The sequence below is a fragment of the Octodon degus genome, unplaced genomic scaffold, assembly GCF_000260255.1.
Source record: "Octodon degus isolate 3935 unplaced genomic scaffold, OctDeg1.0 scaffold00014, whole genome shotgun sequence".
Lineage (NCBI taxonomy): Eukaryota > Metazoa > Chordata > Mammalia > Rodentia > Octodontidae > Octodon > Octodon degus.
In genome coordinates this window covers 21527013-21540043 of record NW_004524590.1, presented here as the reverse complement: position 1 = coordinate 21540043, position 13031 = coordinate 21527013, and the positions used below count along the sequence as shown (strand labels likewise).

Genomic DNA, 13031 nt, shown 5'->3' with positions numbered 1-13031 from the left:
GCTGGGGGATTGAACCGTGGTCCCTGTGCTTTGCTAAGGCTTGTTCCAAGTAGGTGCTCTAGACCACTGAGCCATCTCACCAGCCCTGTTTCCACTTTCTGATGTCCTCTTTGATCACCTTTTTCAGAGTAATTTTTTCCTAAGTACTTACTTTTTTCTGATGCTGGATTTTTTTGTTTTTTTGTTTTTAATTTAGTTCAGGGTTTATAGGGTCTCACAACACAGATCAGACTCATAGTGATCCTCCTGTTTTTAGCCTCCCAAGAGCTGGGATTACAGGCCTGCACCACCATGCCCAGTTTCAGTCACCATCTCAGCTTACCCCAATTTTTTTCTCAGTGAGTTAATTAGTGGTATAGGAAAACATTTACTTTTGCGTACTGGTGTCGTATCCTGATACACTGCTGAATTTGCTTATTTATTCTTTTTTTTTTTTTTTGTGGAACTAGGGATTGAACTCAGGCCCTTGTGCTTGCCAGGCAAGTGCTTATTCTACTGAGCCATCTCCCCGGCCCCAATTCTAAGTCTTAAAGTAGAATTTTCTTGTTTTTTTATGTAAAAAACATGCTTTTTTCATGTATACAAATAACGATAGCTTCACTATTCTTTCCGTATGATCCCTGTTATTTCTTTCTCTTGTGTAATTGCTCTAGCTAAAATTTCAAATATTATATTGAACAGGACTGGTAACAATGGATAATCTTTTCTTCTTAATTTTAGAGGGAAAGCTTTGAGATTTTCCTCATTTGATATGATATTGCCAATAGGTTTGTCATAAATGGCTTGTATCAGTTTGTGATTGAGTCATTCTACATCTGTTTTTTCACTGTTTTAATCATGATATTGAAGGGCCGGCTAGATAGCTCAGCGGATTAAAGTGCCTACTTAGGCAGACACAGGGACCAGGGTTCAATCCCTGGTGTGCCATGCCCCATCCCTGGGGCAAGCTGAGATGGTGACTGAAACTGGGCGTGGTGGCGCAGGCCTATAATCCCATCTCTTGGGAGGCTGAAAACAGGAGGATCACTACAAGTCTGATCTGTGTAGTGAAACCCTAAAGACCCTGAACTAAATTTAAAAAAAAAAAAAATCATGATCTTGGGTTTTGTCAAAAGCTATTTCTACATCTATTGCACAGATCATATGATTTTTTTTTTTTACTTCTGTTTTGTGTGGTGTATTACCTTTATTGATTTGCATACATTGAACCACTCATGAATTCTTGGAATAACACCTACTTGGCCATAATGTATGATTTCTTTTTTGTAATTTATTGCATTGTTTCCAGTATCTTGTTAGATATACATTATGATCACATTATAGAAAGTTTGTACCTGTACATAACGTATCTTGATTCTTTTTTTTTCCCATTCTACTCTGCTGCCTTAAACCCCTCTTCATTTCCTTATTTACAAAAGCTTTGTTTACGTTTTTCTTCTATTCTTTTTCTTTTCCCCTCTACCGTCCATAGTTCCTCTTCTAATTTGAACCATGTTTCTATTTTACAGTGTCTGTTATAAGGCCTGGGGAGATAATTCAGCAGTATAAGCACCTGCCTGGCAAATGCAAAATCTTAAATTCAATCCCCAGAATTAAAAAAAAAAAAAAGAAGAAGAAGAAGGAAGAAAGGATAGAAAGAAAAAGAAAGATAGAAAGATCATGTCTGTTATGCATTTTGGTGTTTACACTTCCAGGTTCTCACACAAGTGAAACAATGCAATATGTAGACGTGTATATCTTATTTAATTCACTTAAGAGTATTGTCTCAAACTTTAATACATTTACCTAGAAATGGCTCAGGTTTTTCCTTCTTTATGTCTGCGAAGTACTCCAATAGAAAAGAATCACATTTTCTGTATCTGTTTATTGTTTGATGGGCATTTGGACTGTTCCCAGATTCAGCTAATATAAACTGTTCTACTGTAAACAGGAGTGTACATATATTGCTGTAGTATAATGCTTCTAATTCTTTCATGAAGATACAAGGGGACTATCTGAGTCAAATGGGACCTGTAGTCTTAGTTTTTTGAGGAATCTCCACTGATTTCCACAGTTGTTGCACCAATATACACTCCCACTTATAGTAGAGAAGGATTCCTTTCTCCTCATGGCCCCATCAGCATTTGTTATTGGTTAATTTCTTGATAGTAGCCATTGTTTCCCCAGTGAGAAGGAATCTCATTGTCTTTTGTTTTGTTTTTGTTTATGTAGCCAGCTCAGCCTGCCCTGGGGGCGGCCTGGCACAACATGAGTTGCCCGGGATCAAACACAGGGTCCCTGAACCTGCCTACGCTTGCCTAAGCAGGTGCTTTAGACCACTGAGCTATTTTGCTGGCCCCGAGATTAGCTACTCCTGCTTGTTTGGGGTCTTACCATTGCATGAAATACTGTTTTCCTCCCTTTAAATTTTAGCTGGGTTATTTTCTTTCCTTCTTCTTCTTTTTTTTTTTAATTAAATGTGTTTCTTCATTCTCCTTTTGCTGTTTTTTGAGACTGGATCACACTGTATAGTTTGGGCTGGCCTTGAACTCACTGTTTTTCCCAGATTGGTCTTGGACTTCTAGAGATGATTCCACTTCTGCTTCCCAAGTGTTGGAATTATAGGCATGTATCACCAAACCTTGTCTAAATGTGTTGCTCACATATGGAATACTGTTGGATTTTGTTGTATGATCCATTTGGCTAATCTTTGTTTTCTTATTGAAGAGATAGGACCATTTGCACTGAGAGTCATTACTGAAAGTTACTGACTTATTCCTATTGTTGCATTATTTTCTTGTTGCTGATTCCTTAGTTTTTTCCCTTCTGCTTAACTCCTTGTTCTACCTGTTATATTTTTTCCAATAGCTCCTTTAGCATCTTGTTGGCCTCATTGTCTTTTTTAAAGCTGTTTTTTAAGGACTTTTTGTAATGCTGGTTTGATGATCATGAATTTCTGAATGTGCTGTCATTGAAACACCTTGCTTCATCAAATTTAAAGATAGCTTGCAGGATCAGTCTAGCTTGAAAGTATTTTTAGTGCTTGCAGCACTTCACTCCAGGCTCTCCTGGCCTTTCAGGTTTGTGGCGAGCCTGCTGTAACTCTAATAGACATTTCTCCAAACATTGAAATGATGGGAAACTTGGGGTATAGTGTCCAAGACAATTATAAGAAGTTATAGAAAAGAAGAGTGGATGTTGCTGCATTAATTTTCAAAAGAAAACTCAAAGATACTAAAGCAATTCTACTTCACCAATTTCTGCATGATGAGATCAAGTACATCACAGTTTTGTTTACCCAGTGTCAGGCAGTTTAAGTATCCCTTAGCTTTACTGTGTTTCCAACAAAAATAGCTTCTTAAACTTTGGCTCACTTCCCAAATAACACTAAAACCATTGTTTTCTTATTTAGAGAAGGGCTCAATAACTGTTAATCCCATTTACATTTATTACAAGTAAGGTGAAGAAAATATGCTTGGTATATTATGTTGAATTTCTTAAGGTAGCTGGCCATTGTATTATTATTTTTATACTGTTAAGACATGAAAAGAAAGTTGCGATATTTACAATGAAAAAAACTGGGGTAATGGCATTCTATAATCTGTGTGACATATGGTTTTGATGTTCACATTGTATGTGATTTACATGAACAATTCCAAAATATAAATAATTGTGTATTATACTGAGGAAAGTACCATTGTATACTTCTAAGTCTTTTCACATTCATTTTGTAGTTTATTATACAATACACTGTAGAAGTTTTTTATGTCAGGGTAAACATGAAATCAAGAAATTGAATTTCAAATCTAAAGACATAATTTGCCTCTATGCCTGGCTCTTCTTTTCATTTTGGTGGTTTGTAGTGTTAATTTGTTGAAAATAACTGTGTAGTCAAAATGTATATGTATAAGAATGGGAAAACAGAATCAGATGTTGTCAAGTATGTTCCCACTTTCATTAGTTTATGAACTTACTAATTAATATAAATATAATGGCAACACATTAAAGGAAATCAAAGTATTTTATTGGGCAAGTTTCAGTAACTCAGTTTTTAGCAGCTGTAAATAAATGTTTTTGTGTGCAGTGACAGCATTCAGTTTTTTAAATAAGTAAATTTATTGTTGAAGACAAATAAATGGTATCTGTATCACTTTATCATACAGTAAATTCTAACCATTCACTATAGTTTTCTCATCAAGTCCACAATGCAAATACAGTTTTTAATATTGGTTATATTGTTTCCATATTTTGAGTGTTACACATCAAAAAAAATAGTGTTTTAAAATTGGGACTTTTTCTAATTTACATCTATTTGTGCTAAAATAAATCAAAATTTCTTTAAAAATGCCAGTTACTTAAATTATTTTTAGGAATTACGGAGAAACTTAATAGGAATTTTCCTTTGCTAATTACTTTCTAACAGCTATTTTCAATGGTGGGTAATAAACACAAACCCCTAAGAGAGTATTGGGAATTTTGGGGAGTAATATTTTGGGTATCACAATCATGGGGGATGTTTGTGCAATAGTTCTGCTGTTAAATTTTATCTCCACAAAGTGCTCCACTAGATTGCAAACCTTGCTTTAATATGTGCACACACTACTGAGCTTTCAATTCCTTACTTTTTCAGGGGTCTAGAGGATAAGTTGCCTTGTATAAGCATTTTAAGATGTAAGTTTCTTTTGCCAAGTCAGATACCACTTTTCCATCTGTTGTATGCTTTCTCCATATTTCTTTAAGTTACTTATCCTCTGATATTTCCTCTGTTTCTCTCTCTCTCTCTCTCTCTCTCTCTCTCTCTCTCTCTCTCTCTCTCGCTCTCTCTCGCTCTCTCATAGTGCACCTATGACTTTGTAAAAAAATTTTTTTCGTATCAATCCAGTGGTTTCAAAAGAAGAATAGAAAAACAAAAAATCAGTCTGTCATAATTAACAAATCAGTTAGGGAAAGTATCTCATATGGCAAATACTTGAGGTAGTTTTGGTAGTTATAATGTGTGGCTAGTGTGCGAACAGTTTATACCTGCTATAATAGTTTTGGTTTGGGTGTTCCCCCCAGAGCCTCAGGTGGTCATAGATAGGGCTTTTTTTGGAGGTGGCTAGATGAAAATCAGGTGATTAATTCATGGTGCAATGCTAGGATCAAGGGACTAGGATTAACGTTATGAGTGCTGTCTTCCCTAAGGAAGGCAAATAGATAAGATATAAGGGATTGAAAGTGTTGTGTTCATCCTTGTTACTTTGTTACCTTCTACCCACTTCAAATGGTTTCTGCTTTGTGGTGCCTGTCTGCTGTGACACCTGCCTTGGAGCCAGCCGATCCGTGGACTGAGACCTCTACAAACCATGAACTAAATAAGCAAGCCTTTTTCCCCCTTTAATTTCAGGTGTCAGGTACTTTGTCTTAGCAGTGAGAGAAGAATAACCAAGACAACTGTGTGTGGCTGGCTGTGCTAGACACTGTCATGTATGAGCCCAACCTAATGCCAGTGTGGCCTCCATTTAAAAACAGTATCCAACTCAGCCTTCAGTTCATCTAAACCTTGCTTTTAATTCAGTGTAAACAGAGTTTAGGCACTAACATTTTCTATAGTTGAATAGTGTCTAATCTTTTTCATTATTATATCACAAGTTGAGCTTTGTAAAAACTTATTTTCATTCAGAAATACTTTGAAAAGTGTCATGGCTCCTTATCATTAAAAGATAGAACATATTGCATAAATTGTTTTCTTATTCTAGCATTTAGCTTGGCTATATATTTTCTTCATATGAACAGGTATTTTGGTAAAAGAGCTCAGTGGGATTGTAGAGGGGCATCAAATCTTAATGAACTTCACCAGCTATTAAGTGACATAATGATTAGAAGATTAAAGACTGAAGTTTTAACCCAGCTACCTCCTAAAATTAGACAGCGTATTCCATTTGATCTTCTACCAGCAGCAGCCAAGGTAAGAACCTATATGTGATTGAAATTCTTATTTTAAATTATACCAAAAAAGATTGTTTGTATTTTATATTCATGAAAAAAATCTACTTTCTTAAAGTAGCTTTAGTTAATCGAGCATATAAATTTGTTTTGTATCATTTCAAGAAAAGAATAAAGGCATTTAATGATTGCTATCAAATATGTGAACAGATAGTGTCCTAGTGTTTTTAAAAAAGAAGCAAGTTATATCATGTAGATGTCTAAATTCTCTATGATAAATGTGATCATTATGTGTATCTAAAATACACCAATAAAATATACCAATAAAATGTGGTTGGAGAAAAACATTTCTGCTGAATATAAAAAAGTATTTTAATGACAACAAAAATTAGCATTAAGAGTTCAAAATATAAACATTGTTTCACATGCCTATAATTTCAATTCTCAGGAGGCTGAGGCACGAGGATGACTGCAAGTTCGAGGCCAGCCTGGGCTACACAGCAAGACCAGGCTAGCCTGAAATTCGTAAAAAGACCCTTCCTCAAAAAAAGAGTTCAAAATATATAGAGAGTACGAAACCCAATAATTAACAAGGGAAATTATTTCTTGCTGTAGGATTCTGTTTTGTTTTGTTTTTTATAATTTTTAAATCAAGCAACTATTTTAATCCCCACTGCTTTTTATTTTATTTTTTATTTATTTGTGTGTGTGTGTGTGTGTGTGTGTGTGTGTGTGTGTGTGGCCAGCTCAGCCCACCAGGGGGCGGGGCTGGCTGGCATGTGGTGCTGGGGGATTGAACCGTGGTCCCTGTGCTTTGCTAAGCTTGTTCTAAGTAGGTGCTTTAGACCACTGAGCCATCTCACCAGCCCTAGGATTCTGTTTTTAAAGAAGGAACTGTTGTCTAGGACATTTGAGAAGGAGCCCTGTTTTTGAAGTCCTGTAATTCTATGGTCATGTCATAGGTGTGAAGTTCAACATATCAGAAAGTGAAGAGTTATTTTACCTAATCCTTATCTCTGTTTACTTTTGGGAAATTCAATTCTTATATATTCTGTAAAATGCTGTCAATTTTGATGACCAGGGAATTTTTCATTATTACATCTTGAAAGCTTAAAGTATTTTGTAAACCTTGAGCAATATGTTTGTTCTAAAAGAAGAATAATCTAATTTTCTTGATCTACCATTTTAGTATTACAGAGAAAAATAAAATGGAGAGCCAATATTTGATTATATTTTATTTTTATTTAATATTCTCACCAGGTGTGGTGGCACATATCTGCAATCCCAGCACTTGGGAGGCTGAGGCAGGATGATTGCTGCAAGTTTGTGACCAGGCTGGGCTATAAAGTGATCTCAAGGCCAGCCTGAACTGCATAGCGAGACCCTGTCTCAAAAAAGAAAAAAATAACAATAATTCTCTAAATGTTTGTATGACTTTGAATAAAATTGTCTTTTTATTTTTTATGTATTTATTTATTTTGTATTTAGTACAGGATCTACAAAGTCTTACTACATAGATCCAACTCATAATGATTCTCCTGTTTTCAGCCTCCCAAGCACTGGGGTAACAGGCGCACGCCCTGGGGGATGAGCCAGCACTGCAAAAAAATTGTCTTTTTATGAAAAATACTTTAGTACCCTGTATGTTTTCACTATGATATTTTTAGGTATTTAAGCTTTTCTTTTCATTTTATTAAATAATTCTCCTTAAGTAGAAGGTGCAATGGTTTGCTTTATAATGTTATAATGGGCTTTCTTTTCACCCATAGCTTGTCATTGGTTTCTATGATTGGCATGAACATTTGATTGACCTCTCTGTTTAATATTTTTAAATGAGCACATTGGAATGTATAGGAATTTTGTTTTTCTATCTTTCTCAACAGAAAAGAAAAAATGTAGGACGTGATTCATAATTGCATTAATTGTTCTCTTCTTCATGCTGTATTCCTAAACAATGTTTCTTCATCCCATATAGGAATTGAATACTAGCTTTGAAGAATGGGAAAAATTGATGAGAGCTCCAAATCCAGGTGGCACAGAGACTGTTATGGGGTTGATTACTCGCATATTTAAACAAACAGCGATTGCTAAGGTACACCTTGCTAGGCCACCATGTATTTGCATTCACATAAATTCTTTAATATGTTGTAATCAAGTAAGTTACTTATATACTGCAATGTATTTTTTATTATTTATTAACATAACTCATGGATGGCATAAGCACCTGCCTGGTAAGCACCAGGTCCTGAGTTCAGTCCCCAGTACCAAACAGACAAACAAAAAAAAGACAAAATAGAATTCTTATGGAAGAAATACAGATACATTCAAACACTACTTTATATATCCATATATTGATTATTTTCAATATACATATATACTTTGACATAGTAGAATATATAATAGGTGTAATTTGTTACGTAAGTATTCAACTTTGTTATCAGGTTTTTTTGCATGATTTTACTACATAATTACTCCAAATGATTTTTTTTTTAAATTTTTTTATTTTTCGGTTAGGTCCATCACCTTTTACTATTATTCTAGTATCCTAATTAGGTTGTGTTCATCACAGGATATTGCCAACATGACAAACTTGTGAATACTGATTGTCAACCCTTTCAAATCTGAGATATTTTTCACGATATAAATTTTAAAGCACATATTATTGAGGTCTAAGTTACACAGAGTGAAATTTGCCCTTTTAAAATGTGAAACTGGAAGAAGCTTGGCAAATGTACATAGTTCGATAACTCCTAAATAAACTGGAAGATTTCTATCACATCAAAAAGGTTCCACCTACATTCTCAGCCTAGTTTATGAACTATTCTCTTCATTTTATTTTATTTGTGGTACAAATTAAGGATGAAAGCTCAAGGTTTGTTTGGTTTGATTTGGTTGTTACAGTTTTTCAATGATATAAGTTTTCAGTTCTCTGTTACACAGACTGTGTAACCCTCATTAAATTTCCTTAGCACCTTCATAAAAACTCAGTTGGTTATAGACATTTGGGTCTGTTTCTCAAATCTGTTCTTTTTCATTGTTCTATATGTCTAATCTTATGCCACTAAAGCATCATTAGTGTGGTTTAGATCTAGATGTCCCCCACAAACCTCATGAGTTCATAAGTGGAGCTATATGTATATAGCTTTTAAAGGTGATTGGGTTATGGGGCCATTGTGGTAGACTTTCTGTTAGGAGATGGGGTCTGGCTGAAAGAGGTGCTTTACTAGGGATGTGACCTGAAGGTGTGTCTCGCTTCCCAGCTCTCCCCTCTTACTCTGCTTCTGGCAAAGACAAGCAGCCTTTTCTGTACTGTTTGTCTGTTCTATGCTGAACCCTGCCTTGGGAAGAACACTTAGCCACAGACTAAGACATGAGCCAAAATAAACCTTTTTCCCTTTATGTTGTAGGTGTTGGGTATTTTGTGCAGCAATTAGGAAAGTGACTAATACACTGTACCTTTCTAATCAATCTTGAAATTACAGAGTTTTCAGTCTCTACTTTATCCTTCCTCAGTCATCTTTTGCAAGTTCTTTACTTTTCCACATAAACTTTAAAATCAGCTTCTTAAGTGTGTGCAATTTCTGTTGGAATTGTATTAAATCTATACATTCATTTGGAAGAATTGCCTTCTTAATAGTAGTTCCGATCAATGAAAAAGAGTATCTCCTTTAGTTTAGGCCTTCATTTTCTCACTACAGTGTTTTCTAGTTCTCATGAATACATTTTGTTAGATTTATTCCAAGGTCTTTCATGTCTCTTTTTGCTCTTATAATTAGTATTTTAAATTTAAATTTCCATTTTTTTTTTGCTAAATACAGAATTACTATTGTATTTTCTTATATTGACCTTTTCTTTGATTTTGTGGAACTCATTTTATTAGTTTTTGTGGCTTTAGTTAATTCTGGCACACAGGATCCTTTTGTCTGTACATAAAGTCATTCATTTTTTCCTTGTTTTCTTATGCCTTTTATTTACTTTGTTATATATTCAAGGGTAAGTAGTATAATGGTGAATAGAATGACAGGACTGAAAAACTACCTTCTTAGCCCATCTCTGGTGACTCCACTGAATTCAGTCTTTAACCATTAATTATGATGTTATTGTAAGTTTTTTCATGGGTGACTCTTTCAGATGGAGTTGTTTTTTTTTGTTTTTCAAGTTTACTGAAAGGAGAGATGAGATGTAAGAACATTTTCTTCTTTAATAGAGCTAGGGTTGAAGGGGTATCTCCCATAAAATGGAGCAATAAAATGAAAATGCTGAAATTCTAATACAATTCAAAAGGCTGATCCTAGGCTAGGGATGGTGGACATTTTAGAGCTTCCAGTAACACAAGCACCCTGCTGTAGCACATGTGCCATCAGTTTACCACCCCTTTAGGCTATCATGATAGTTCACAGTAACAGGGTATTCCAAAACAAGGGAATCCATCCCAAGCTTTATTTCTACTCCCTGCTGCCGCATACTAACTGGGAAATGCCAGAGTATCCACATTAGTGGAGCATAAGCTCAAAACCCTGCTTACTTTCAAAATGTATTTGTCATACTAAGCAAAGGCTTTAAGCTACTGTGGAAGAGGCAAAGTCTCTCCATTCTCTTAGTTTTGAAAGCCTAATCCAGGATCTGCTGCTTGTGGGGCATGTCATCACTGCGAAAAACTAGTACACGTAGCACCATGTCTTTGAACTGCTCCCATTCCACACACACTTTTAAGACTTGTGAAGTCAAGGGGGCATTCTAAATGGATGGGAAGCAGACTATCCATATACTTGTTATTTAAAGGACACTAGAAACTGGACAGTCTAGTGGAAGAGCTGTCTTTCTACCTGTATGTTAAATCAGCTGGGGTTTTTTTTGGAATATTGGTCATGTAGTGAAATAGAGCTAATGATGTTATATAATTTAAGCTCTAAAACCCATTCCCTATTGTACCCTGTGGAGCTGAATAATTTATCTAACTGGATTCCACTAAACCTCCTAGATGAAGGTGTTAAGTACAGTACATGTCTCATGGACTTTGCAAGGCAGTACTGTTGACATATAAGCACCTCCTTACCCATATGAGATTTTGCCGAGAATGACTCTTAAACCTATATGCACTTCTGTAGTCTCTCTTTGTAGTAAGTTTCTGTTAGTCTGTTTCCCTGTTAGTACCTATTAGCCTTAATGAAGCTTATAGCACCCCAAAGCTGCCTCCAGGTGTTTTCTCTGCTCTCTTGAAAACCTACTGCTTTCTGTGTACTCCCCAGCACACCTAAGCTATGAATGAGAGATGAAAATAGGTGAGGAACGAAAGCTATGTTCCCTAGAGAGTGGATAGGAAACCCTGTTGAACTTACTAGGACCCTGCACTGATACAAAGCAGAGAGATCTGTTACTGCTTATGGGTGGGGGAAGAACCTAGTCAGGACCACCCACAGTAACAAGGCACTGCATGATCGTGATGTCTGTAGTGCTCATCTGCAGCAAAATGTCTGCATTATGCTTACTTGGTACCAGGAGACCCACAAATTTCCCTGCTACCCACTAAGAACTTAGCACTAAAAACCTTCAAGATCAATCTACTACCAGGGTAGAAATATATTTGTCAATAGAGCAGGCTTACAGGATGCTAAAAGTCAAGAGTTACAAGAGGAATACTTAGATAAACCTTAGCATAACAAAGTAAAAGCATCCTATTGCTGAACAGCTTAGAGTTCAAGGTACACTACATGTAGATGTAATAAAAGAACCTGAACACAACTCAGTACTAACTATATTGACTTACCCCTGCATCTCTATACTGTCGCCCTGATAAAAGAATCATGTGCAGTTTCAGGTGTAAATATCATTTATTTAGTCTGCACTGCTCTCTCTCTCTCTTTCTTTCTTTCTTTTCTTTTTTTTTTTTTTTTTTTTTTTGGTAGAACCGAGGATTGAGCTCAGGCCCTTGTGCTTGCCAGGGAAGCGCTTATTCCACTGAGCCATCTCCCTGGCCCTGCACTGCTCTTCTACATATAATGCCTAGCATTCATTGGAATTGTGAAGTAAACAACAACAACAAAAGAAAAACCTAATTATAGTCAAGAGAAAAAAGCAATCAATGAAGCCAAATGTAAAAAGGATCCAGAATGTAAAGCTACTAGAAAAAGACTTCGATAGCTATAAGTAGTTTGTTAAAAGACAGAAAAAAGGATAAAAATATTTATGAAAAGATGGAGAATTACTGAAAGTTCTATAAAAAATGTAAAACAGTTCAGAGATTGCATTGGTCAACTCTCCATTGCTGGAACATAGTAGTTGGCACTGTGATTTAAAGGAGAGGCTTAGGGGCCAGGGAGATGGCTCAGTAGAATAAGCGCTTGCGTGGTAAGCACCAGGGTCTGAGTTCAATCCCTCAATCCCAAGTTCCACAAAAAATAAATAAACAAATAGAATAAAATAAAATAAAAATTTAAAGGGGAGGCTTGTCTGGCTCGCACTTTTAGGCCATGGTCTTCTGGAACCAGGGTGGAAACTTCATGGCAGAAAGGCATGGTGGAGGGAAGGTGCTCATCTTAGGGCATCTGGGTAGCATTGGGCAGGGAAGAGTTCCTGCCAGAGGAAGGTGCCCAGGCCTATGTATGGTCCCCACACCATGCTCCTGCGACCCGTCCAGGCCACCCAAATTTACTGTCTTCTAGGCATCTTTCAAGACAATGGTGTGGACAGTGTTGATTAGCCACTATACAGGTAATAATGGAAAGACACTTCCAAGTGCCATTTCTGGCTTAAAGCCATCCATCCAGGGACTCACTGTGAGTTGTGGGTGTGAGGTATTATGTCTTTGTGATGAGAAAGTGACTGAATCGAGCCTGGTAGAGGTACACTGTGGAGATACTAGCTATATTATGAGAGGTTTAAAGAACAAGTGAAGTTTGGAACGCATTGGAAGGTATTTCAATTGTAAGAATGGTAGGATAAGTTTAAATTTAGTTTGTCTGGAATAATTCTTAGGCATACCTGAGTGTCTCATATTGTGTATGCTTATGTATACTGTATAATTATAGAAAAATAGCTTCAAATTATAGCAAGAAAAGATAATAGTAGATAATAGTAGAGATAAAATATAATCATAAAAATATCTTAGATATTTATACTAGAGAAAT

At 36.0% G+C, this 13031-nt stretch overlaps 1 protein-coding gene across 1 annotated transcript in view; it reads left to right on the top strand.

The window, feature by feature from the left end:
• Positions 1–13031, top strand: part of Zranb3 (zinc finger RANBP2-type containing 3) — a 222738-nt gene that overhangs the window by 139703 nt on the left and 70004 nt on the right. The window contains exons 7-8 of the mRNA XM_023709687.1: positions 5755–5926; positions 7880–7996. Of these exons, the coding sequence (XP_023565455.1) occupies positions 5755–5926; positions 7880–7996 (289 nt within the window). The remainder of the gene's footprint in view (positions 1–5754; positions 5927–7879; positions 7997–13031) is intronic.